General features: G+C 36.3%; 1 protein-coding gene across 4 annotated transcripts in view; it reads left to right on the top strand.

Moving 5' to 3' along the window:
* Positions 1-26433, top strand: part of GCGR (glucagon receptor) — a 1613162-nt gene that overhangs the window by 861062 nt on the left and 725667 nt on the right. For all 4 annotated transcript variants that reach the window (XM_044068203.1, XM_044068202.1, XM_044068204.1 and 1 more), the window contains exons 2-3: positions 9766-9933; positions 23621-23717. In XM_044068203.1, the coding sequence (XP_043924138.1) occupies positions 9883-9933; positions 23621-23717 (148 nt within the window). In that variant the 5' untranslated portion in view covers positions 9766-9882. The remainder of the gene's footprint in view (positions 1-9765; positions 9934-23620; positions 23718-26433) is intronic.

Below are 26433 nucleotides of genomic sequence, written 5' to 3'. Positions count from 1 at the left end.
AATTAATCTCAAGCATGTTAAAAGTGGTCAGCATGTCTAAAGGGAAGTTACAACCATCACTTGTCAGTGTGTTCCACACCACTGACCCTACATAGTCATATCCACTTCAGTTTTTATTTATAAAATTCAGCCATCTGATCCCAACAAATGCCTTTGATATGTCAATATTTCTGCCGTACAAGGTAAATCTTCCCAGACTATTCTCAGTTTTTAGTATCTCAGACTATACCACCCAGAATAAAGTATGTGAGTCTTCATGAATCCACCCATTTTGTTTCTGATTTGTTACTTACTCACAGCACCACCTATAATATTTGGTTTATCAGGACAGCTGAAAGAATGAGACAGAAATTGACTGCATTTGGCTGGCTTCATCTTCATGTATTACCGCCTTTGCCTCAGTACAAGATGACAGACCTTGAGATCAACATTCTTTTAACAAATATATTGCTAACTTTAGTACTCCCTTAAAGCTGTACACTTGTTTATTACTCTAGGTGTACAATGTTACCTTGAAATGCATGAATTGTAAGCACAAAAGCTGCAATAATTCAGCCTGAATATCATTAACTTGAGAGTACATATAAGCTGTACACCTGTACATGAGGAGCACAGGAGCACATGCAAAATGTTAAATAGCGAAAGAATAACTTTTACAAATGGAGCAAGCCCCATGAGCCCCCATAATAGAACGTCACCCACACTTCCTAACTTGTATGGTCATTCTAACTTGCACAAAGATCAATCTTTGTTGAAGCATCTAAATAATAATTACTATTGTTTCCATTACTTATCACCCTTGTAGAAGAAGTAACCTACTTGTGAGTATTTACATATTGCTGTAATAAGTAGCAAGTGAAAAGTTGTCATGGAAAAAATAACTCAGTAAAAATAGCTTTAGCAATTAAAGCTTGAGCAACTCCTGGTGAATCTATTACTTTCTCTTTTAACACTTCCCATTTTAATCTATGATACAGTATAATTTAAATATGTATGTGTGCATGTGTGTATAAGTATCTGTCTACCTATATAAATATGTACTTGTCTGTGTGTGTGTGTGTGTGTGTGTGTGTGTGTGTGTGTGTGTGTGTGTGTGTGTGCGCGTGTAATACTTAACATGGATCCGAAATGTGCATACAACAAAAATGTAGTTGAAAAGCAAAGTCCCAGCATAAAATAAAGTAATAAATATGCTTTATTAAGCAAAAGAAACAGAAAGAAATCAACTCATTCACAACCTTGGTGGCCTCTTCAGTTCAAATCAAAACATATTTATTAGCCTAATTACTTAAATAAGCACAGTTTATCCCATGATCTCATGGGCAGCATTCATGTGGTTTATATTACAAAGGACAAAGATACAAACCATGAATCCTATACCACAAAATAAATCTTGAAAGTTCATCTTCAGAAACTAAAATTTATATGTGCAAATCCAGATACAAATAAAAGATGAACATATTTACATTTTTTTGAAATATTACTTTATATTAAAAATAATCATTGAGGCCAGGAAGGTCTAAACTCTAAAGCACAAACCTGGGCAATCCATCCATACTCTTTATGATTCAGTACAGTATGCCAAGTATTGTTATTGCCCATGTTGATACTTACTTCATCAAGCCCAAGAAAAAGAAATGTGACAGTTTAATGAACCCTAGAGAATTCAAACAGTGTGTTGTGCTCTCTAGAACAGTGTATATTACTAAGATGTAGCTCTGAAGCAATTAGTCAGAGTAGCCACTAGGGGGAATTACATCTTGGATCTTGTCTTTTCTAAATGGGAGCATCTTGCACCATCCCTTGCCTATCACCAGCACTTGTTAGGTCTGACCTTAAAGCAGTCTCCTTCAAATAAAACTTGACACCAGAGATCCCTTCCACTCTAGCTACCTTTACACATTTCTTTAAGACAAACTACCTACTCCTAAGTGATACACTGGCAAGCTTCAAATCCCCACCACACCCAGTTAACTCCACTGAAAACACAGACAGATACAACACCACTCTACACCACCATGTAAATAGTGTTCAAGATATATGCAAAACCAAAAGAACACAGAAGACACCAGTAACATGGAGGATGGCACTCAAAAATCCAAGTATTTATTACAAGATAAGCACTTTCACGATAAAATCACAAATCGCTTCTTCAGATCAAGAGAATCAACACATCCCCCTCCTTTTATATCAAGCAACCAATTAAATCAATTAAAGTCATACACACCCTTAAAAACATACACATCCTTAAAAACGGAACATATACAATAAAACTAGTCTGCAAAAAATGTGTATAAAACATATGCTTTAACTAGTAACCTAGTTATGCAATCTATGAGTTTTAAGAGCAGGTTTCAGTGGAACATATTCATTTAGTCCACTCCCTCTAGTTGCACCCAATCTCGGTATCCACTGTAACTCTATAGACTCAGTTTGTGTCCTGATGTCCCCTAACCTAGCATTAGCATAAAGCCTGTCTATAATAAGAACCTAAAATGATGGTCACTCCCTTCACTCATGAGATGTTTAGCAAGGGCATTACATTTATACTGTATATTTATGCAATACAAGTGCTCCCTAACACGTTCCCTAAGTCTCCTATTACTTTTCTCATCATAGAAACAGGAGCATACAGTGCATCTAGCAAGATACACTATATGTTTGGTATTACAGTCTGCTTGCACTCTAAAATTAAAGGTTCTACCAGTATCAGGATTAGTAAAAGTATTGTTACTATCCATAACCTGACAGTACCGACAGTTACGGCAGGGAGTGGTGCCATACTGCTCATGTCCTGGTCTATCATTCCCATGCCTCATAATATCTGGATAACAAAGCATTCTTTTCAAATTCAACTTATTCCTATAAATGAATGCCCGTCATACTCCAATAACTTCCTTAATCTCATTGTTGGTCAAAAGTATTGGCCAAGTCCTCTTAATCACATCAGTAATGTATTTAGTATCATTGGTATATTGTATACAACAAGCTACTGATTTTTTATTCTCCCTATGAGGGCAAATTGTCCTATCTCCATCATCCATCCTAGAAACGTAGGGCTTAGCCCTGGTCTCTCTAAGGGATGCCCCTCTACTTAAACCTAAACTCACTTCCTGCTCATTATAACCCCTCTTCAGGAAGTCACCCCTCAATATATCCAGTTCATCTAAATAACCACTATCACCAGCATTCAATCAGGAGGCTCTCATGCTCTGTCCTTTAACTATGTTCCAAAAAATGTGTGAGGGATGCATACTGGTTCTATGTAGTAACAAATTCCAATAGCATTCCTTCCTGAAAAGGCTAGTCCCAATAGTAGAATCAGGAAGCCTTTCCACTATTACATCCAAGAACTCTATCCTGTCTGGTGAGCTCTTCATTGAGAACTTAAGGAATGAGGTGGTAGTATGTAGATATTCAACAAACCGTATTAAATCTAATTGGGAGCCATTCCACAGAATAAAAACATCGTCCACAAATTGAACATAAAGATTTATGTGATCTGTGAACTCATGCCCATTCAACACATAGACAGATTCCCATTCTGCTAGCACCATGTTGGCATAGCTATTGGCACAAGAACTGCCCATAGCTATGCCAGATCTCTGTAAATAATATTCATTATTGAACAGAAATACATTATTTTCTAAAATTATTTCCAACAGGAACCCTGTCAATCCACTCAACTTACTATCCAGTGTACCATCTTTGACCAAATACCGAGTCAGTCACTCAATCCCTATATCGTTGGGTATAACCGTGAAGAGGGATATAGCTACATCAACATGGTGCTAGCAGAATGGGAATCTGTCTATGTGTTGAATGGGCATGAGTTCACAGATCACATAAATCTTTATGTTCAATTTGTGGACGATGTTTTTATTCTGTGGAATGGCTCCCAATTAGATTTAATACGGTTTGTTGAATATCTACATACTACCACCTCATTCCTTAAGTTCTCAATGAAGAGCTCACCAGACAGGATAGAGTTCTTGGATGTAATAGTGGAAAGGCTTCCTGATTCTACTATTGGGACTAGCCTTTTCAGGAAGGAATGCTATCGGAATTTGTTACTACATAGAACCAGTATGCATCCCTCACACATTTTTTGGAACATAGTTAAAGGACAGAGCATGAGAGCCTCCTGACTGAATGCTGGTGATAATGGTTATTTAGATGAACTGGATATATTGAGGGGTGACTTCCTGAAGAGGGGTTATAATGAGCAGGAAGTGAGTTTGGGTTTAAGTAGAGGGGCATCCCTTAGAGAGACCAGGGCTAAGCCCTACGTTTCTAGGATGGATGATACAGATAGGACCATTCGCCCTCATAGGGAGAATAAAAAATCAGTAGCTTGTTCTATACAATATACCAATGATACTAAATACATTACTGATGTGATTAAGAGGAATTAGTCAATACTTTTGACCAACAATGAGATTAAGGAAGTTATCGGAGTACGATGGGCATTCATTTATAGGAATAAGTTGAATTTGAAAAGAATGCTTTGTTATCCAGATAGAATGAGGCATGGGAATGATAGACCAGGACATGAGCAGTATGGCACCACTCCCTGCCGTAACTGTCGGTACTGTCAGGTTATGGATAGTAACAATACTTTTACTAATCCTGATACTGGTAGAACCTTTAATTTTAGAGTGCAAGCAGACTGTAATAGCAAACATATAGTGTACCTTGCTAGATGCACTGTATGCTCCTGTTTCTATGATGGGAAAAGTAATAGGAGACTTAGGGAATGTGTTAGGGAGCACTTGTATTGCATAAATATACAGTATAAATGTAATGCCCTTGCTAAACATCTCATGAGTGAAGGGAGTGACCATCATTTTAGGTTCTTATTATAGACAGGCTTTATGCTAATGCTAGGTTAGGGGACATCAGGACACAAACTGAGTCTATAGAGTTACAGTGGATACTGAGATTGGGTGCAACTAGAGTGAGTGGACTAAATGAATATGTTCCACTGAAACCTGCTCTTAAAACTCATAGATTGCATAACTAGGTTACTAGTTAAAGCATATGTTTTATACAATTTTTTGTAGATTGGTTTTATTGTATATGTTTCGTTTTTAAGGATGTGTATGTTTTAAGGATGTGTATGTTTTAAGGATGTGTATGTTTTTAAGGATGTGTATGATTTTAATTGATTTAATTGGTTGCTTGATATAAAAGGAGGGGGATGTGTTGATTCTCTTGACCTGAAGAAGCGATTTGTGATTTTATCGTGAAAGTGCTTATCTTGTAATAAATACTTGGATTTTTGAGTGCCATCCTCCATGTTACTGGTGTCTTCTGTGTTCTTTTGGTTTTATTTATTTAAAGAGTCAGCAGGTCTGTATTCTCTATGCATCAGTAACCATTTTCATAGTAACGTGATCAAAATTAACCACTGCAGAAAAATGCACAAGAATAAGCACATTGCTTTCATTGTGTATGATGTGGCATATAGTCTTTATCTTTTTGTCATGTTTGTGTACATATGGTATGATATGCTCTTTATTCACAAGGCATAGGTATAGATTTTTGTATGTATGTATAGTGTGGGATACACTGTATATACACACACACACATATATATATATATATATATATATATATATATATATATATATATATATATATATATGGTGCAAGTGTTTATGCATGTGGCACAGAAGTAGTAATTAGCTGTTCATGATGTGGGTGTAGAGTTTATTCATAACTGAATATAAATACATGTTGTCTGGGTATAGGTTTTATACAAAACAGATGTAGGATGTAATGTTTATGTGCATTTGATGGGATATGCAGTGATTGCATGCCTATAGTTCAGAAACAGTGCTCCTGTGTATAAAGTGTGGAGTAGTATTTATGTTGTGGGCTATATTTTGTACACATATAATGTGGGATGTAATTTGCATATTTACATTGTAGGTTTAATATTTATGTAGAATGTAGTGTTTGTGTAGATACAGCTGTGTAGATACAGCTTGAATGTAATTATGTTGTAGAATATTTGGTAACTGTGTACATACGGTACTTTAGATATTTAACAGGATATGATGTTTGTATACATCACTAACTGATCTTGTTTTATGGTTAGATTTGAGTTAATTGAAATGGTATTTAAATAGTTTACCTAGTTTAACTAGTTTATTTATGGTTTGATACAGCTGATGGTGAAAGCGCTTACCTGTTTTATTGTGTTGTCCCAATAAATGATTTTGTTTTAAACGCAGTTTATGGTGTTTACGATCATGTATTATTCAGTGGCCATTTTAGTTTTGTGCTGTTTTACCCTGATATACTCGTTCAGCCACCAAATTTTGTTTTTGTTTTCATTGCATCTCTTATTGTTGTATATTAGTATATTAGTTACCCTTGGTAAAAAGATCTTCTAGGTACCCCAGGCATAAATTTAAAGTCTCCCAGCCAGTTATCTGGATTTGAAAATTTATGTTTAGTATTACATCAAAGAGCTTACTGCTATTGTAGACCATTACATTTATGATTTGTGCCACAGGGAATGGGGGAGGGGGGTGGCTTACCTGAGGCAAAAATATTACAAAGATTTGACAAGTACCACACTGTGGGAGAGGGGCTGTAAATCTCAATATAAGCTGTACATTTATTTCACAAGAAGGATGCTGGAGGCAGTGATCCCAGACACAAATCTAGCCTTGCATTTTAAAGGGATGATATGTATGAGAAGGACCTTAACCATCTCAAATGTCAAGATCCGCTACAGCGTGTCCCAAAACACTGGGACTGACTGGCTGAAAAAGCAGACTTACATATACCAAGTGTGAGATGGCCATTTCTTGGAATATTCCTCTTCTTTGAGGTATGGCAAGTCCTAGATGGCCATTTCTTGGCATATTCCCTTTTCTGTGAGGTATGTTCATGTGGTGTGGAGGGCTTGGCCACCATATCTCTCAACCTCTTAGAACAAGAAATCTGGACAAAGCAGTAAGTAAAAGTGGGATAGAGACCCACAAATTGGGGCACATTTGATATATTGCTCCTACAAACTTAAAAAGTTGATAGAATAACAGGTTTTGCATTAGCATGCATTTTCTGAAGGGTATGAAGTCTAAAACTCAAATGTCTATCATTATTTTCTAACTTCAATCTTTAATGATTTGCCACTAACTTGCCAGAAAACCACAAGTTTAGGAAAAACGGGCCAAAAATATGAGGCAAAAATCTGTATAGTTGAGAGGTATGTTGCCCACCAGTGAGGAGTGCAGGAGTGCTTGCCCCCGCAAAAAAAAAAGAAGTTTAAAGGAGAAGAGCGATGTTCAAGGTACTTCTGTGGGACTTTCAGTCTTTTTTGTTTTCAGAATGTCAGCATTTTGAGTGCCAGTATTTCACTGGGGAATCAACCTAAACATATGGGTTGAGGAGGACAGGAGTCTGCACTCCGTGCACTGAATTTGGAACACTGCTCCAGCTGCAGTGTGAGTGGGGAGGTACATAACAGAGATTTCTACTATGCTACTAGCAAATCTACTTATGCATTGAGCAGCTGTGTCCCCGGCATATTTGTGCTGCATATTAACCACAATTTAATTTTCATTAATCCCGACATATATATAATTTACATATATATATATATATATATGTATGTATATATATATATATATATATATATATATATATATATATTGTATATATATATATGTATGTATATATATATATATATATATATATATATATATATATATGGATCTGGTTCATTTTGTCAAAAGCACATTTTGCCGAATTTCATGTCACCAAGACCAAATCGCCAAAAACACATTTCGCCGAATTTCATTTCACCGAAAATAGTAGTGACAGTATATATGCCCTTTTCCCCACTGTAGTGCGATCCTGGAGTTAGAATATATAGTTGGTGGGTGTGGGGGGCACAGCCCCCCACCTAGTCTGATTAAAAAGTACTTACCCTCTTAACAGAAACTGCATAGTATAAAACAAGCTAGGTGGTGGGCTACTCCATATGATCAAACTTTTAAAAGTTTGAGCATCTGATATAAAATAGGAAAAAAAAAATAATAATTGTCCTGAAAATTTTTAGCAGGTTGGCAAGCCCCCCCTGCACCCCCACACCCCCTACTATTTAAATATACCAACTCCGAGATCGCACTACAGTGAGGAAAATAGAAATCTTCCAGTTCTGTGCTGAATGGAGATCTGTGTTCAGAACGTTTAAACTTTTAAAAGTTTGATCATATGGTCTTGGCCATATGAAATTAAAAATTTTTAAAGTTTGATCCTCTGTAGGAGACCCATATATACATGATTTAGTATTTGTCTTATTCTGCAGTGCTTCTTTCCATAAAGTGTAAGAAAATATATATTTTTTGCATAAATTTGGTGTAAGTGCATTCTTTATGGCATACATAGCTGGAGTAGTGTTTGCATACATTTGATGGGGATTGTAGAATTTATGTATACATGGTGACAAAGTTCTGTTTAATTTCTGTTTCCTGTAACACTTATGTACACATGGTGAGGGAGTGCAATTTAATTTCTGTCTCCTGTAACATTTATGTACACTTGGCGTGAGAGTACTGCCTAATTTCTGTCTCATGTAACATTTATGTACCCATGGCGAATTAATGCATTTTAATCTCTGTTTCCTGTAACATTTATGAACCAATGGTGAGGGAGTACTGTTGATTTCTGTCTCCTTTAACATCCATCTACCCATGGCAAGGGAGTACTTTTTAATTTCTATTTCCTGTAAGATTTATGTACACCTGGCTTGGGAGTATTGTTTAATTTCTGTTTCCTGTAACAATTATGTACACCTGGTGAGGGAGTACCATTTAATTTGTGTCTCCTGTAACATTTATGTACACTTAGTGAGGCAATACTGCTTAATTTCTGTCTCCTGCTATATTTATGCACCTATGGTGAGGGAGTACTATTTAATTTCTGAGTCCTGTAACATTTATGTACCTATGGTGACCGAGTACTGTTTAATTTCTGTCTCCTATAAAATGTATGTACACCTGATGAGGGAGTACTTTTTTATTTCTATTTCCTGTAACATTTATGTACACCTAGTGAGAGAGTATGTTTAAGTTCTGTTTCCTATAACATTTATGTACACCTAGTGAGGAAGTGTTGTTTAATTTCTGTTTCCTGTAACATTTATGTATACCTGGGAGGGAGCACCATTTAATTTCTGTCTTCTGTAACATATATGTACACTTGGTGATGGAGTATTGTTTAATTTTTGCCTCCTGTAACATTTATGTACACCTGGTGAGGGATTACCATTTAATTTCTGTCTTCTGTAACATTTATGTATACCTGACAAGGGAGTACTGTTTAATTTCTGTCTCCTGTAACATTTATGTGTACCTGGTGAGGGAGTATTGTTTAATTTATGTCTCCTGTAACATTTATGTATCATTTAATTTCTGTCTTCTGTAAAATATATGTACACTTGGTGATGGAGTATTGTTTAATTTCTGTTTCCTGTAATATTTATGTACACCTGCCGAGGGAGTATTGTTTAATTTCTGTCTCCTGTAACATTTACATACAGCTGGTGAGGGAGTACCATTTAATTTCTGTCTTCTGTAACATTTATATATAATTTAATTTCTGTCTGCTATAACATTTATGTACACCTGCTGAGTGAGTACTGTTTAATTTCTGTCTCCTGTGACATTTATGTGCACCTGGTGAGGTTGTATCATTTCATTTCTGTCTCCTGTAGCATTTTATCCTGTGTTTTCATTCCCTTTACAGGATCTGCTATCGATGTGTGTGACACTGGCTGTTGTACTTCTTTGCCAAGGTTCTGAAGAGAGAGGATACAGCGTACCGAGAGCCACTCCAGATGACTTGTGGCAGTAGCAGAGAGGGATGTCCCAGGTGTGTCTGCTCCCCGTCCTGCTTGGATTATTGTTCTCTCAGGTATGCTGGAAGAATGTTGGACGAACACTTACTGAGGTTTAAATATTTATCAATACAGAAATTAAGATATTAAAAGTAGACAAAGTGGATGTTTATCTGTTATTTGATAATACTAGCAACTGCTGCTTTATTCTTTTTTTCCCTCTTAAAGTCGTTGTAACACTGATTTTTAATGTTTTTGGATTCTGTGATTAACAGTATTAATGTAAAAAATCTATGTAATAGTCTACGTGATATTCTTTCTTGTTCTGAAGCAGTAGTTCATGTCAGTAAGAAAGCATACTCATGTTTTAGGGTACTTGTTTCTACCACAGTTCAGTTGTATGCATGGATTATATTTCATTTACTGTGATCACCGGTTCGGGCTGGCTTATTACGTTTTTCACATGCAGCAACTGATTCCTTTGTCATCTAAGATGTCTAAGATTGGTGGCTTTTGTACATGTTTGATATGAAGGCTGAGGTAGCTTAGTGGCACAGTTTGCAGATATATCTACAAAATGGATTTCATTCATGGAGTTTCTGTTTTAAAGTTGTGAGAATGATTCAGCTCATGGATTCGTTTATTTTTATTTTTTCCAATTAGAGCTAATATTTCTGTTGGCAAAACATGAAAATCAAATTATGATTAGTTGTGTTAAAATATTTGTTGCACACAGTGAATTAGTTAATAATCTACTACATGACAACTGGGAAGATTGTAGTGGGCAAAGCAGTTTATTTAACATAGCAGCTGAAATGCCAATGCTTTCTTATAGAAATAAAAATTTAAAATATTATTTTCAAAATGATTCTCATGTTTTGAATTTAATTATTGCTAACAAAGATAGAGGCATGGTTAAATGTTGTGGTTATTTCACATGCAGGTCTAGTATGTGATGATTAGTAATACGTTTCAAGCACATGGATCAGACATATTCAGATGCAGCTACTGCTATACATAGCTATTCGAGAAGTGCACTAGGAGTACAGATTAAAGACCTTGAAGGGAGGAATGGGACTTGAAGAAAAAAAGTTTTACAATAGCCCCAGAAAAGATTAGAGAACATAACAAGATGTGTTAAGAATTAAATGAGCAGGCAGAGTTCAAAGAGTTTAATCAGGTGATTGTCTTTACTATAGGAGCTTGGTGAAAAAATAAAAGAGTGGTACATGAGAGATGGGTAAAGGAGAGACAGGAGGGAAATGGAAGATCAGTATAGCAACAGAGATTGGTTTATGATCCAAAGAAGTGTAATAGGAGTTGTATATAGTGCTTTGGGGGAATGTAAGGCAGGAGAGGGAGGGAGAGAGAAGAATAAGAGACTGGCAAATGAAGAAGTGTGAGCTATACAGGGAAAATGCCTTGTGGGAAGTATGGAAGTTACCAAAGGAAGATTAGATCTGCACTCATGAAAATGAAGCACACTGGTTGTTCTTCCATGTGTGGTATAAAATACCATTGAGGGTTTATAAGGATGGGTGGTAGGCTGATGAGAATTGTTGGATGTGTGGCAACATGCAGGTAATCAATGTCATATGTGGTGGATCTGAAAGGATAGTCAAAAGATATGGTATGTTAATTTGGAAATATGGATAAAATAGGAAGACAGAATTATGTAGGCCTTTTGTTTATGGGTGGGGACGGGTTTGAAGCCACAGGGAAGGAGAAGGGGGAAACAGGAAAGATGACTGGATTTATTAGAAGGGCAGGATGCAAACTGGATGTTGAAATTCTGAGGTCAAGAAGAGATCTCAAATTAAATAAAAGTGTGCTTAGGTTCTAGAATGATGATATGGTAAATAAGATGGGAATGGATACTAGATGTAGAGGGGGAGATTAATGAAGGGTAACAAAATGTTAATTTGTTAGTGTGAGAAGTAGGAGAGCATATGCAAGAGTGGGACAAAGAGGAAAGCAGATGGTAGTAGAAAGGGGAAATGGAGGGCGAATATTGACAGTGTATTAGACTAATCAAAATGCCCACTAATATTTGGATACTAGGATGTTCTTCATTGCTAAGTGCTGTTAAATGATGATACTACATTTTGAAGAAATATGAAGGCAATTTTGGCTGTATATATGTGATATACATGTATGTGTTCATGTAAATCACAGTAACAATTTTAAGAACTAAACAATTTTTCATTGTTGTCTTTATTATATAGCTGTGCCACATCTACTAGTATAGCAGTCTCATGAGTTAAAGTTTGAGCAATAATTTCTGCTATGTCATCTATTATGCTGTTTGTCATGAAATATATAAAACTTTGCACCAGCTTACTCATGTGTGCTAACACTAACCCTACAAATTGCATTCCTAAAACACATTTCTGTAACAGTACCACTACTCAAGACAGAAGGACACAGAACACACACAACACCAAACATACAAAACTGTAAATATGTCACATTACCTAACCCTTACCGTAACCCCAACCTGCAAACACTTGCAGATATGCACCAACCACTATAATCTTTTCAGTCAAATATTCATTTTTCATTCAGTCAAATGTCTTTTCTATATTTTGTGATTTCAGTGTTTTTCATCCCTGAAAAACATTTTAATTAGAATCACACTATTTTGATGGATAACATTATCGTTTAAATATATATTTTCATTCTGATACTTGGTTTTGTCTGTATTGCTGCTGTTGTCTGCGTGAAGCAAAAAAGAATTTCCTTTTTCTTATACTGTTTTATGTACAGAAATTAGTCTAAGCACTGTTATTTGATGTGTTTTGACTATATACATATAATCTACTCATTACCTTGACAATGGTAAACATTCAGAGGATTATACTTGCTTTCTTGATTTGCTTTCTCCTTACTGTTCAGGCTCCTTGATATGTTATTTCCAGTGGTCTTTGTTCCCCAACCTTGAATCTGTATCTGTCCACTCTTAAATCCAATTTAAATACGATTGCCAGAATTGAGCACAGTTGTTCAAATGACTTCCCATCAGTGACAGGAGTTCCTTAACTACTTCCTGTGTTGAAAGCACATGCATAGCAGCAGACTATTACATCAGGTCATTCTTCATCCTTATCTCACGGCATTTTAAGAACTGCCCTACATCTGTAATTGTGTGGACTGTAACTGTACCTTAGTAATTACAGGTGCTCAGTATTGTGCCAGAAACCCACTGACCAGCTGAAAATGTTGTCATGCCAAAGCTCTATGTGCTGAAAGATCAAAACGATGTTACTAAGAATGGCAATTGCATTGATCTTCCAGTACTGACTACTGCATCAATCCATTTGTTGTGACATTCATGGCAAACTGTTGCAGGCAACAGAAGTCGTGGAATAGCAATGTAAGAGTAAACTCTAGTTTTAATAGGGTCAGTGGCACTAGTATAACATGTTTGCTTAAATGTATATTTTATGAGCAATCAGGTGTTCAGGAGCACAGCACAGTCTGAATTCACAAATCAGAGGTAGATAAGTACCATTTTTTTAAGTGTACCAACTACAGGAACAGAAGTTGCTGTTTCCTCTGGTTTTGTATATGCAAAATTGTTTCAGTGGGCTGTAGTGTTTTTTTTTATAATTTATATATTTGATTGTTAGTCAGTTAAGCACACTGCACACGTGTGCTTTTTCATTGGTGACCTGGGACAGTGTCGGGTTAGGTGAATTGCTCATTGTCTCACAGTTTTCAGGTGTGTACTTGCACATAATACTGCACTGGAATCTCCTCTGTCTCTTATTAGCCACATATCCCACTTCCTTTCAGGAGATAGTTATGCTGCCACTGAGCTATAGCTAATTTTTATAGGACTGAAAGCAAATGACAATTTATTATAGCAATAACCCATGCCTGGGTGTGGGTAATGCTAAATTTACCCACGGTTGGCGTGGTTCGCCCTCGGGACCAAACAAAGCCAACCGTGGGTAAATTTTGCATTACCCACACCCAGAAGTGGGTTATTGCTATTATACCATGACATTATTTAAGAAAAGAAACTATTACTTTTCTTAAATAATGGCATAGTATAATGTCTGTTTACTGCCCTTCCGCAGATGTCTGGCATCCGGCAGTTCTGATGTACTGCGCGCCGCGCAGTACATCAGAGTTGTAAAAGCAACGGAGAAAGCAAGATCTCCGTTGCTTTTTAGTGTCTCGCTATGTTAAATGAGTTTAACATGGCGAGACAGTTTTAAAATAAGCAACGGACATCTCCGTTGCTTATTTTAACTGTCTCGCCATGTTAAACTCATTTAACATAGCGAGACACTAAAAAGCAACGGAGATCTTGCTTTCTCCGTTGCTTTTTAAAACACTGTCTCGCTATGTTAAATGGGTTTAACATGCGAGACAGCTTTAAAATAAGCAACGGAGATCTCCGTTGCTTATTTTAAAGCTGTATCCCTATGTTAAACCCATTTAACATAGCGAGACAGTGTTTTAAAAAATCGAGTTATACTAATGGAAAAAAGTCCGGGCGACCGGACCTTTTTCCATTAGTATAACTCGATTTACAACGGGCATGCTGGCCAATCAGCGTGCACGTTTTGGGGGGGATCATGGTATAATTGAAAGTAAATACCAGCACAGTATTGCCAAGACACTGTTTTTTTCTGCATTCATGAAAACATTGATGGACATACAGTTTCCCATTAGGTAAAAGAAACAATAGACATACTTGTTGCCTGCACATATACTGGTACAAAATTGCAGTAGAAAGAGTCATTCTCATTAAGTGAGTATCTAAAAATACAAGTGTGATAATTCATGATAATCAGAGATGTATAAATAATAGGATCTTGCAGCATGAGTAATAACTTTATATTAGGATTATCTACCAAAGATAAACATTGGTCCTTGTCTAGAGCTTCTATAGTTGGATGTCCCCTAGAATGCAATATTGCAATTTTGAACCATGGCTAACACAGGACAGTCCTGCAAAAGACAACAGTTTGTATAGTTGCTTGAGGTATTTTTTGGTCTTTGGAAGGGTGGGGAAAAAAGACTGGACCTCCAAATCTATGGTGCAGACCGATAAATCCTTGACAGTCCATTCAGGATCATCTTATAATGTGAAGGAGCCTGAGAAGGGAGATGAGAGTAAGTGGCTAGAATGGCCCACTTCATAATGTGATGATCAAACATAAACCCTACACCAGCGAAATGTGACCTAAATAAATAAAACATGCTAGTCAGCACATTGCTGCACTTTATTTAGAAAAGATGAAGTGCTTTTGTTGTTTTAGTACAAGAACTTCATAGGAATAAAAGTTAAATGAAGCCCACCCTTATAAATTCTCATTTTAATTAATCATCAATCTTTCAATGAATGACATTCAAATATGCAGCTTTAAACATTCATTAACTTTTTCCATCCTCCTTGTTCTAAAACAGTAATGTCCTTAAAATACAGAAAAAAGTAATGAACAATAATGAAAAAAATCCATTGAATCTCAAAATATTCTACTACAAATCTTACTGGATCCATACACTAGTAATACTTACTTTATTGTTGATACCAGAGTATTGAACAGCATTCAACAAAGCTTGCCAGTACATTTCCCTACTTTTTAAGTAGACTTCCCAATTTCTACCCTCCTCATCATATACCACCCTTTCTAAAATAAAAAACAAAAGTTTATTAAAATTCCTACATTCAAGTAATGCTTATATAAAGCATTCTGTTCATCTTTCCTTTTTATGGAATATAAATGTTCATGTATTCTGAGTCTCAGGGCATGCTTTGTTTTTCCTATACACAATGTTCCACATGTAGAACACTGCACCACAAAAACCACCCCAGAGGTATTATAATTGTATTTTCCTTTTACCCCCAACACCCCAGGAACTGCCCCAGTGGTAATGTTCTTTCCCTGCAATATATATTGGCACTGTGCACATTTCCCACATTTTTTCATCCCATACTTATGCTTCAGGAATGAGACTTCAGTGCTCTTTTGTAATATACTTTTCAAATTCTTTACCTTCTTATATAGAAAACTTGGACTTACTCCTAACTTATCAACCAGGGTAAAGCCCCCAAAAATTCCAGACCAATTGTTATACATTGTATTTCTAATTTTATTACTATTTATGTCATGTTTAGTACTGTAGCTGCAATTTTTACTGACATCCTTATTGTTCTGTTGGTGTTCCTACTTCTTTAAAATATGGCAAAACCTCCCTTGTTTACCCTGCTACACTTCCTAATTACTCATCAATCAAATTAGGTGGATAGTTCCATTCTATAAACATCTCTTTCAATTTTACAACTTCTGTCTTATGAATTTTATCATTAGAAATAATTTGACATAGTCTAATAAATTGTCCTTTAACCAAGTTTCATTTCTGTTAGTAAAGGTGGGCACTGATAAGTTGCAAGTAACTCTTAGAAAAGGAAGGTTTCCTATAAATGCTGTAATCAAATATTATTATTTCATAGTCAAACCAAAGTTCAGTTTTCTGGGAGTAAACCACTCAAAAGAAAATGTATCCACAAAGCAAACTCTCCAATAGTGGACAAGATATAGAGTTCAAACCTTTATTGGAATAAAAATTCACAAGTGCTTTCACACATTCTTACTTCTTCATGTGTAATACAATAAGTCTCTAAAACCACTTTACCCTGTTATACTAAATACAACTAGTCACATGTCACAAAATTACCTATTATTAAACAAATCATCTTGCTTTAAGAGATGATAAAATATTTTAAAAGTGCCATTGAAACCTAGCTTTTTAGTAGCATTTAATTTTATAATCCATTTAATTTCTGCAATTTGAATAGCATGTCTATGAACATGGTTCATCCGGAGCTGTGCGAGGAGATGAAATGCAGGAAGGTAGTAGCTAGACCAAGGTACCTGATAAACTCTTACAGCTGTAAAGTGTCAATTTTCCATCCAATAAAAATATAGTCGATAAAATTAAAATAACATGAGATGTGGTACATGAAATTTCTGTTGGTGAACACAAAATCCTCCTCCAACTTGTCCAGGGCTATGCTGGCTAAGCTGGGCACCATCGCCTCCCCCATAGCTATTCTATTCTTTTACTTAAAAGTAAAGAAATTAAAATCCAGTACCAAAATAATGAGCTTACTTAACTTTTCTAGCTGTGCTTGTATAACATTATGGTGTCTTCTAAAAGAATCCACAGCTGTGTCTATGCAGTAATTGTGAGGAAGCACAGTATATAATGACTGTACATCAATTGATATTAAGATGCTGTCAGCTTCAACTATAATGTTTAATATTTTCTCAAAAAGTGCATAGAATCTTTTATATATGATCTGTTTTTCTCGGCTACGGGTTTCAGTAAATAATCTAGATATAGGTACCTACACACAAATTGGTTTAGCAATACCCATATTTATGGGAACATGATAAATTAAATATTTAGGATCATGGATTAAAAAGGCTTCTGATATGACAGCTAAGGAAGTGGGAAGAGAGTAATCAAAAGATAATAAAAAAATTGAAAAATGGAAACTCTTATTTATGAATTTGGATAGCAAGATAGAAGCAGTGGAAATGTTTCTTAGTCCCTTTTGTCTTCTATACAGGTCAGGTGTACTTTTGTTAACCCAAGGAGAAGTTGTGAACAGTAATTAATACAGAATTGAAGGAAGTAATCTAGGAGGAAAAGAGAGCAAGTGTTAATTAGGATAAGCTAATCCAATAAAACAAAGTGGTTTATTTGAATATAATTTTAGCTCTACACAGTTAAGGTTCATATACATAACACAAGCAGAAGTCTATAATTCAAAGTGGAAAGGGATGAGGATGAGGCAAGGGTGAAGTTCCAGAAATAGCGAGAGAGAGCGTGGGATTTAGGATGCAGATCCTTAAGGAGAATAATAACAACCACAGAGAATATTATATTCATAAAGTAGCAGAAAGTATTCTAAGAACTAAACCAATGCAAGAAATACAAAAAGAAGATTTTGCCAATAGAGATGACTACAAGGAGGGGTGCACAAAATAGGCTAGAGGGGGCTGGAATTTACTGGCAAAACCTGGCAAAGGAGGCAAAATATTGGGAGCAAATAACTCAAGCAAGAAAGGTAATACAGTGGGATGTGACCAAGAAGACATTTGGTTTGCAGATTAGAGACTGCCTTCCCAACCAGGGCTTGATCTCGCAAAGAGAAAGGGATAGAAGGATTTTAAGTGAAAGGCCTGCTCTGGTAGAGTTTTTAGTTGAATCTAGAATAGAAGCAGCCGTTAAAAAAGGGATAATTAGTAGGGTATAAAATATAGCATGATAACTGTAAGAATCGATCAGAGGAGGTTAGAAAAGATTGGGAAGAGAGAATGGAAAAGCAATTTACAAGAAAACAATGGAAAGACATATGTATGTCTCCCACGTATGGAACCAAGTCCAGAAGGTTTAGGATCTTTGCTTGTAGGTGTTTGCATACGTAGTTTGGTACCCCCAGCAGACCTCAAAGAATTTTTCCTCCTGTTGATATTAAATGCTGTAGGTGTGATGGAGAAGAAAGAGGTAACTGGGAACATATGTTTTTGGAGTTTTGAGTTGGCAAATTTTAAAATATTCTCTACAGAGTACTGTATCAGAAATATTGGGTGAGCAAATGTCTGTAAGTAAGGAAATTATTTATTTTTAGTTGGGATACAGAATCTGAATTATTTAGTCATAGTAAGGCCTTATTAAGTTTAATTCTTTTGGCTGCCAAAAAAGTAGTATCTAGAAAATGGAAATCAAAGTCTACACCAACTGTACTTGAAGTACTGAATATTATAAAACAGATACAATAACTGGAAGAGGGTCCTTTAGAAAACAGTAGGATCAAGTTACATAGAAGTAAACGGAAATTGTGTCAACAATACAAGTATAATAATGTTCAAGAGGAGGAGGTAGACTGAGGTTTAAGGGGAGGTAGGAATTCAGCAATTTTTGTAATGTTGGACTGATGATAGTAGAAAAAAAATATACGTGATGTATATTGTATTTAAATGAAAAAAATTTTTACATTATTTGTTTTCTTTACAGTTGATGTATCTTTGCATAGGTTTTGAGTAATAATTTAATAAAGGTGTTAAAAATTTAGGTAGAGTAAGAGAATTTACTATGACAGTTCACTATTACCTATGCACTAAGATGGACACCAATTCATTTGTATATGAAGTGGTAAATAAAATTAATTATTTTAATTTGGGAACATAAATATCTTAGGAAGTTTTTAGATTAACAGCATTTCACTGTTTTTGCTACTCCCGCAAGCCTATAATACTCTGAAGACTACACATATAGAACATACTGACTGGAGAAAAATAGAGGCAAATATAAATCATTCTTCATTTCTTTTAATTAATTTTAATCCTACCACAAAGCTTTCCCAAAACCTGGCCCAAACAGTATAGCACAAAAGCTGCATTCTCCTTTTGAAAAAGAACTAAAGTAAATAAAGTTAAACTTCATCTGTTTAATAAGACTTACCTTTGGCAATACCCAGATATAATTATGAAGTCTTAAAAAAAATCTGGTTGCAGACAAGATTGCAAACATTTTCTGACATACAGTACCCAAATCCTATGAAATTCATGCTTCTCAGAGGAAATAAAAACACTGATGGTTCTAATACAGTGCCCCCTGTATGACCCATTACCCTTTTATATCTCCAAAAGCTTTAAGACTTTTAATGCTGCCACACTGACACTGGCCAGAAGTATAATTATGAATAATGCATTCATGTCACCAGACTGATAACTCACTCATTGCACGCTGCTGATATGACAAAGCCAACCTGTTGAAACCATTTTTTAGTAAACATCAGAGTAAGCTATTTTTTTGTGAGGGTATATCCCCCCACCCTGGACTTATATGCACCTGTTCCAAGGACACACAGTAGTGGGAAAAAAACAGACATTTCCATCGTTGCTGAAAGTTGTTTTAGTGGGTTTACTTTTAATGTTGGTACTAAAAGTGCTTCATCTGCTGACAAGGTCTCTGAATAATCAACAGCTGTGACAGTTGTTAGAAATTGCACTCGACCATACTTTTTGTATATGCAACAGTATAAAGTGTATTGTAGATTTTAATGCTGTCAGATCTGGATGCAGGGGCATTTGATGATTGTTGTGTGTATTGTAGCATGACAGTAAACCATAATGGCTCTGAATGGCATGTATGATAAAAGACTATGATCAGATCTCTGAAGTTTCATAAACTAATAGAACGTCTAGAAAGAAGTCAGTAGCTAACAGGTCATTCTAAATCAACCAAACTTCTTCACTCCTTTACTCCATACAAGATCTGCGTCAGGGTACTAAAGGACAACTGTTCCAACCTCACTTCACTAGAACTCTACCTTCTTCATTTTTTTATACAAAATGTGTCCAACAAACATTGAAAAACTACTGCTCTTTCTGTGCACATGTGGACTAGCGGACTTGTGTGATATCTTTCCCTGGTTCATCAACCAGTTTGCTGATTTCCTCATTACTCTCTGAATGCAGCAAACCTTCCTCTTCTACAGATATCTCCCAATAACTCTTCCTCCTCGCCTAAGAAATCTTATTGAAAACTCCGTCTAGAGCCAAGTAGCTGACTGAATGCCTCCACCTGTATATTATTATCTCATCATACAAATACATAAAACAGTATCTCAAGCTGCTCTACCCATTTTAATTAATGTAATACTTTACAAACACTAGCACAGGCCACCTATCAGAAGCCCTCTTTGCTGACTTCACTAAGTCCTTTGACTCAGTAAATCATACAAAACTGGTTTTACAGGCTTGTCCACACCAGCTTATTCTCCTCTTGCCTGAATAGTTATGTAGTTACCTTACAAATAGAGCCTTTTCAGTTAAAACTGTTAACACATCCTCTTTCACATACAATATTATAATGCAAGTCTCACAAGTCTCCATCATAGTCTTCATCCTCTTCAGTGCAGTCATCAATTATCTTCCTTCTGACCCTAAAGAAACTAACCTCATACTTTAAGATGTTGACCTATTTATTTATTTAACATTTGTTGACCGGGAAAGTCTGACTAGGACAGAGCCTATTTTCAGTAGAGGCCTGGGGAGAAACACGCCAGATGCGTGTCCCTGGAATGTGGGAGGAAACTGGAGTACCCAGAGGAAACCCAAGCAAATACAGGGAGGACATGCAGACTCCACACAGAAGGCACCCCAGCCAAGACTCAAACTGGAGAACCTCTTGCACTCTTTATCTCAGCCTCCAACTATACATCTGTATTTCTAAACTCTAAATCAGTCTTTACAAATAACATTCATGGCTGAAGGACAAACCTCTGATACTGCTTACCAAAAAAAAAAAAAAAAAAAATATATATATATATATATATATATATATATATATATATATATATATATATGTGTTCTTCAGATGCCCCTAATAAGCTAAAACATCTGCCACCAACCACACACCTCCTTATAAAAAAGTCTATTTCTTTAAATACCTTGGTGTTTTACTTGACCGATACTTAAATTGCCATTTCATACAAATAATCTAATGTCTAAAATTAGCTCTACTTTATATGGTTGCTGCAAAATAATTCTAAAAGGCAGAAATGCTGTTAACAATTTACTTGAATATGCCCTTTCTCTGATTACATCTTTATATAAAAAAGAAGAAAAAAAAAACAGAAATGTTTCAAGTAGAATATGTACATTTATTGTTCTCACACCAAGAACAGAGCACCACTCCATTCCCAGAGATAAATGGTTACCTGTTCTTGAGTATGCAGATCTCCTCTTGCTCCACCCAATACACAAAACCTTAATTATTTGTTTTCTTCGTTAACCAGATGGTGGGCTTGTCAACAAACCATTTTCAGCCATGACCCAGGCCAATTTGGCAGTCACAGGTACAATTTGTTATTTTGATGGTCTGCAACACAACATAGCTGAATTCAAACACTGATGGCATTTCAGGAGTACAAGAAGAAGTAAACTTAACACGCACTGCTCTGGAAGTATAAGCACGCTGCGCACGCTGCACTTATATAGCTTTTGAATGGCTTCAGGTGCTTAAGTAGTGAGGCATTTTCCTGTGGTGTGTTTGGTTGGGGATACATGACTGAAGTGACATTCAGCTATAGAGAAATAATGTTGTTGTGAATTCCCTGTGGGCAAAGAGAAGAATGTGGTGCCACGTCCACAACTTCAATAGCCAAATGCACAAGAGGAAAATAATGTCCATGGCCCCCAAGGCAACATGAGACAGCAGGCAGTATGGCAAGCATCAGCAGCAGGCTGGCCGGTGAAGTGCACAAAGGACAATGCCTTTATAACTGGTGTGTGTGGACCACTACCCCCTTCACAGTGGCTAGGGAACATTACCTAAAATGCATACTGGAACATAAAAGTGACAGTAGCATGCAGGGTTTCCTCCATACTGTAACACACACTTCTACAAGTTGTAATCACATAAGTATTTACCGTACACCGAGCACAACTCTCATTACTTATTCTGCTCTCATGCATTTGGATATTAAAGTTGTTGGACAGGCAGTGTGTGCTTCTCTTTGCCTACAGGGAATTCACAACAACCAATACTGTTCTGCAGCTGTATGTCACTTCAGCCATGTGTCCCCAACCAAGTCTACCACAGGGAAATGTCCACTGCCTCAGTGCCTGAACTCCTTTTGAGCCCTTATACCGTAATTCCTCTCCCCTGCTAGCACATAGCTTCTGTACAAAGTGCATATTATCTACTTCACTCCCAATGTAAAATTAAATAATTCTCACCAGAACATCTAGCTCAACTGAGTGTTCTCTTTCAGTTTTAGTACCCACCCTCTGGGACTCACTCCTAAGCAACATCCACTATATTAAAAACTCTACCACAGTCTGGCAAAATCAACTTTAGTTAGTCACAAAGCAAGCCTCATGCTTCTGTTTCAACCACCCCTTTGTACTTCTTCCTACCATACTTCATGAATGCAGATCCCCCTCTTATACTTCACAGTCTCCTTGCAGCTTCTGTACGTGTACATTTTTATTTTTTGTAAAGTGTACACTGTTATGTTTGAAATGCTTTATTTCTGAAGTTTGAATGACTACCTTTGTTGTATGGATTAGTTCTCATGCTACCTACTAATATTAAGCTTTTATTTAATATATTATTACATTTTTATATGAATTTGTATTCCTACATACTACTTTACTATACTTTTATTATATATAAATTTTATTTGCTTATTCAAGGGATCTTGGATTAGTCCACTGCCCTGGTAAAACAGTGAATAAATAAAAGTGTGGGGGTCAGACCTGCTCTCTGCACCTCCTCATTTAAAGTAATATGCTTCAGGATCTCACACCCTTGGGCCTAAAAAGTCATTTTTGGTAAAATGGTCCATCAATGTTCACATATCATTTTTGTATGTGTTTTGGCACTAGCTAAGTACTAAATAATATTTACCACATTATGCTTATGTGGGTGCTGTCTTATTCTGCAGGAAATTTGTGTTTTCTTGGTTTGGAGTAATTAATTAGTTCCAACTAGTTGATGATGCAGGTACAGATGTATAACATTTGAATGGTATACATATAATATAAATACAATAAGCTATTTGTAACCTTAAAATTGAATAATGTTTAGTTTATTGGTACTTTAGAAGTTTTATTCCTCTCCTTAATGTTGACATGGTGTTGGATAAGTATTTACACATGTAATAACTATTGTGCAGTGTAAGGTAATACCAAATCCATGTAACAGATTCCCTATTTGTGATTGCAGGGACTAACAGCTTCAGTTTTGGATACTATGTTAGAAAGTTGGAAAAACTTTAGTGAGCAGTGCCAGAAAACTATGGCCAGAGACCCACCAGCCACAGGTGAGTGATTTCTGATCTTGCAGATGTTAAGGATGTTTATTATGGACATGTATTACATTAAAACCTTTGTTCCCTACTTTTAAGGATTCTCCATTACTGTATGCACAAGCATTTGTGGAAAATTACTAGCAGTAAAAGGTCCAGTAATACTATGGGAAAGTGTGGGCTTTTAAGTTCATTGAATTAGGGGATTATGACTATTTCTAGCTGATTAAAGGTACAGCTCACATTAGATAATTTTATACTTCTGAAAGTGCTTGCACAATTGCAGTAACATTTCCAATTTGCAGTGGAGACATACTGCCCACACATACACTGATGTTTCTTTGATGAATGCATTCTCTTTTCCTGACCGACTGGACACATATTTATCTTACTGTCTTCTGCCAAACAACACTATGATGATACTGTTTTGGTTATGTGTTATCTCTGAGAGCCTAGGGAATTGGCCTTGTTGGCTTACACTTCTTCTTCTTTCGGCTTTTCCCGGTTAGGGGGCACCACAGCAGATCACCTGTCCGCTCATGATTGGCTGTGGAGTTTTACAGTGTCAAGTTGCCAGCCTGGAGCCCAACCTTCTACAGAAGGCACACACACACACACACACACACACACACACACACACACACACACACACACGTACACACACACACACACACACACACACACACACACACACACACACACACACACACACACACACACACACACACACACACACACACAAGCACACACACGCACTCATGCCTAGGGCCAATTTGGAGTGTCTAATCCAGCTACAGCATGTCTTTGGGATGTGGGAGGAAACCGGAGCACCCGTAGGAAACCCACACGACTATAGGGAGGACATGCAGACTCCGCACAGAAGGCACCCCAGCCGAGGATTGAACCGGAGAGCCTCTTGCTGTGAGGTGGCAACGGTAACCACTGCACCACCGCAGCCGCCTTGTATGCTTATCTAAGTTATGCAGAAGGCAGAAAACAAATGGACATAAGGCAAGTAGTAATACCATACTGCATTTGTTAATATTTACCAAATTTATATGAAAAAATGCATGGTATGTAACAAAGAAGCAGCTAAAATGGTGTGTTTGTACTCAGTAATAGAAACTTCTTAAGTTACGTTCAGTACTGACTTCAAGGTTTTTTTCTCCATCCAGGGCATAACATGGGCATAATAGCTAGTTGGTGGGTTATGTAAAAACCCAAAAAGTTACAGAATATCTGCAAAATATGCATACCTATTGTCCACTTCTAGACTACCCAAGTGTGCCTCCTGCTTCAAAGGAATATGGTCCTGTAATGAAATATTAGAGTATCTTTCTCAGAATATGTCAAAAAACACCTGTTACTATAAAACTTGAGTTATATGTTCTGTCTTACTAGACTTTCCAACAAGTCATTCAGAAACTTACTCTTGACTTTTCTTGATTTAGACCTGTGCATGCAAATAACCTTCATCTTATTTTCTAAAACTCTCCTGTCTCTTCAGAAACAGACCACTGATAATAAATCTTTCTATTACCACCATCAACAGACAAAGGCAAAGTAAAAAGTGTACTTTTTGTTGTTGTTTTTTATGTAGAAAGCGTCTTTGACATTGTAAGTCACTTCTCATAAACCAGTTTCACTTATTTGGCATCTTCGTGACAGTCTGTTACTAGATGTCAAGTTATCTCAATGACAAAACCTTTACAGTCAAAATTCAAGACTAGGGCCTTGGACAATTACTGTTCAAGCAATATATTAACTTCTGTATAACAACATAATAACTTTCCATCACCAATGCAAAACAATCATTTTATTTTCACATTATATTGTGTGTTTTAAACATAGTCCCTCAGTTTCCAGCATATTCAGTATATATTTTCCTGGAGAAAAATTTTAATAAGACTTGCATGTTTATATCTCTGAATCTTCCACAGCTACTCCAGGGAAATATACTAATATGTTTTGAGGCTTGTAAAATAGAGGTGTTCCAAGATGGTTGTTGTACAAGCTAAGATACCACAACTATATCAACATATAGGGACTGGGTTAAGGGGGTTGCAGAACTTCCATTTGATAGATGTATACTGGCATTTATACCACCATCAGGAAACATAGCTATGCCATTCTCACTGAGGTTGTGCCCTGATAGAGATTTATTTTATTTATTTTAATTACTTAGTGTTGGTTAACTTTACAGGTAAATTAGTCCAAAGTGATCTTTGTGAAGGCATGACATGGTCTGCAAGGCAAATGGAGCTACACTCAGCCAGTTAAGGCAGTCAGTATCACATCACACATCACATCTAATCTTCACAGCACATAATGAACATAGCAGGAGATAGAGGAGTTAATCAGCTTTATACTGAATACACATTAGTTCAAAGAGAGCATTGCTAAATCCCTAATGCTAAAAGACCAGCTGTAGAAAAAACAAGGTCAGAAGGCCAAATGTCCAAAACCTGGCAGCATATATGGCTGAAGCATACAGTATTGAAAATGTCAGTATGTAAAATGTACTGAAATACTAGATGTCAAACACTGAGTCTATTATCTTGTAACACTATAACAATTTGCAAAGGCCATTCTGACTTGAATTTCCTCTGAATTTTAAATTACATTATCTCTGTACTGCTTCAAAATATTTTTTTCTGATTTTCTGGTTAAAATTATTCTTTTGAACAATGTCACTCTCATTTTGTTTTGTACAGTTTAATACCCTTTAGGC

The sequence above is a fragment of the Protopterus annectens genome, chromosome 4.part0 (genome assembly GCF_019279795.1).
Source record: "Protopterus annectens isolate FY-2018-M chromosome 4.part0, PAN1.0, whole genome shotgun sequence".
NCBI classification, from domain to species: Eukaryota; Metazoa; Chordata; order Ceratodontiformes; family Protopteridae; genus Protopterus; species Protopterus annectens.
The sequence above is the reverse complement of the archived record's forward strand: the minus strand, read 5'-3'. Positions and strand labels throughout refer to the sequence as shown.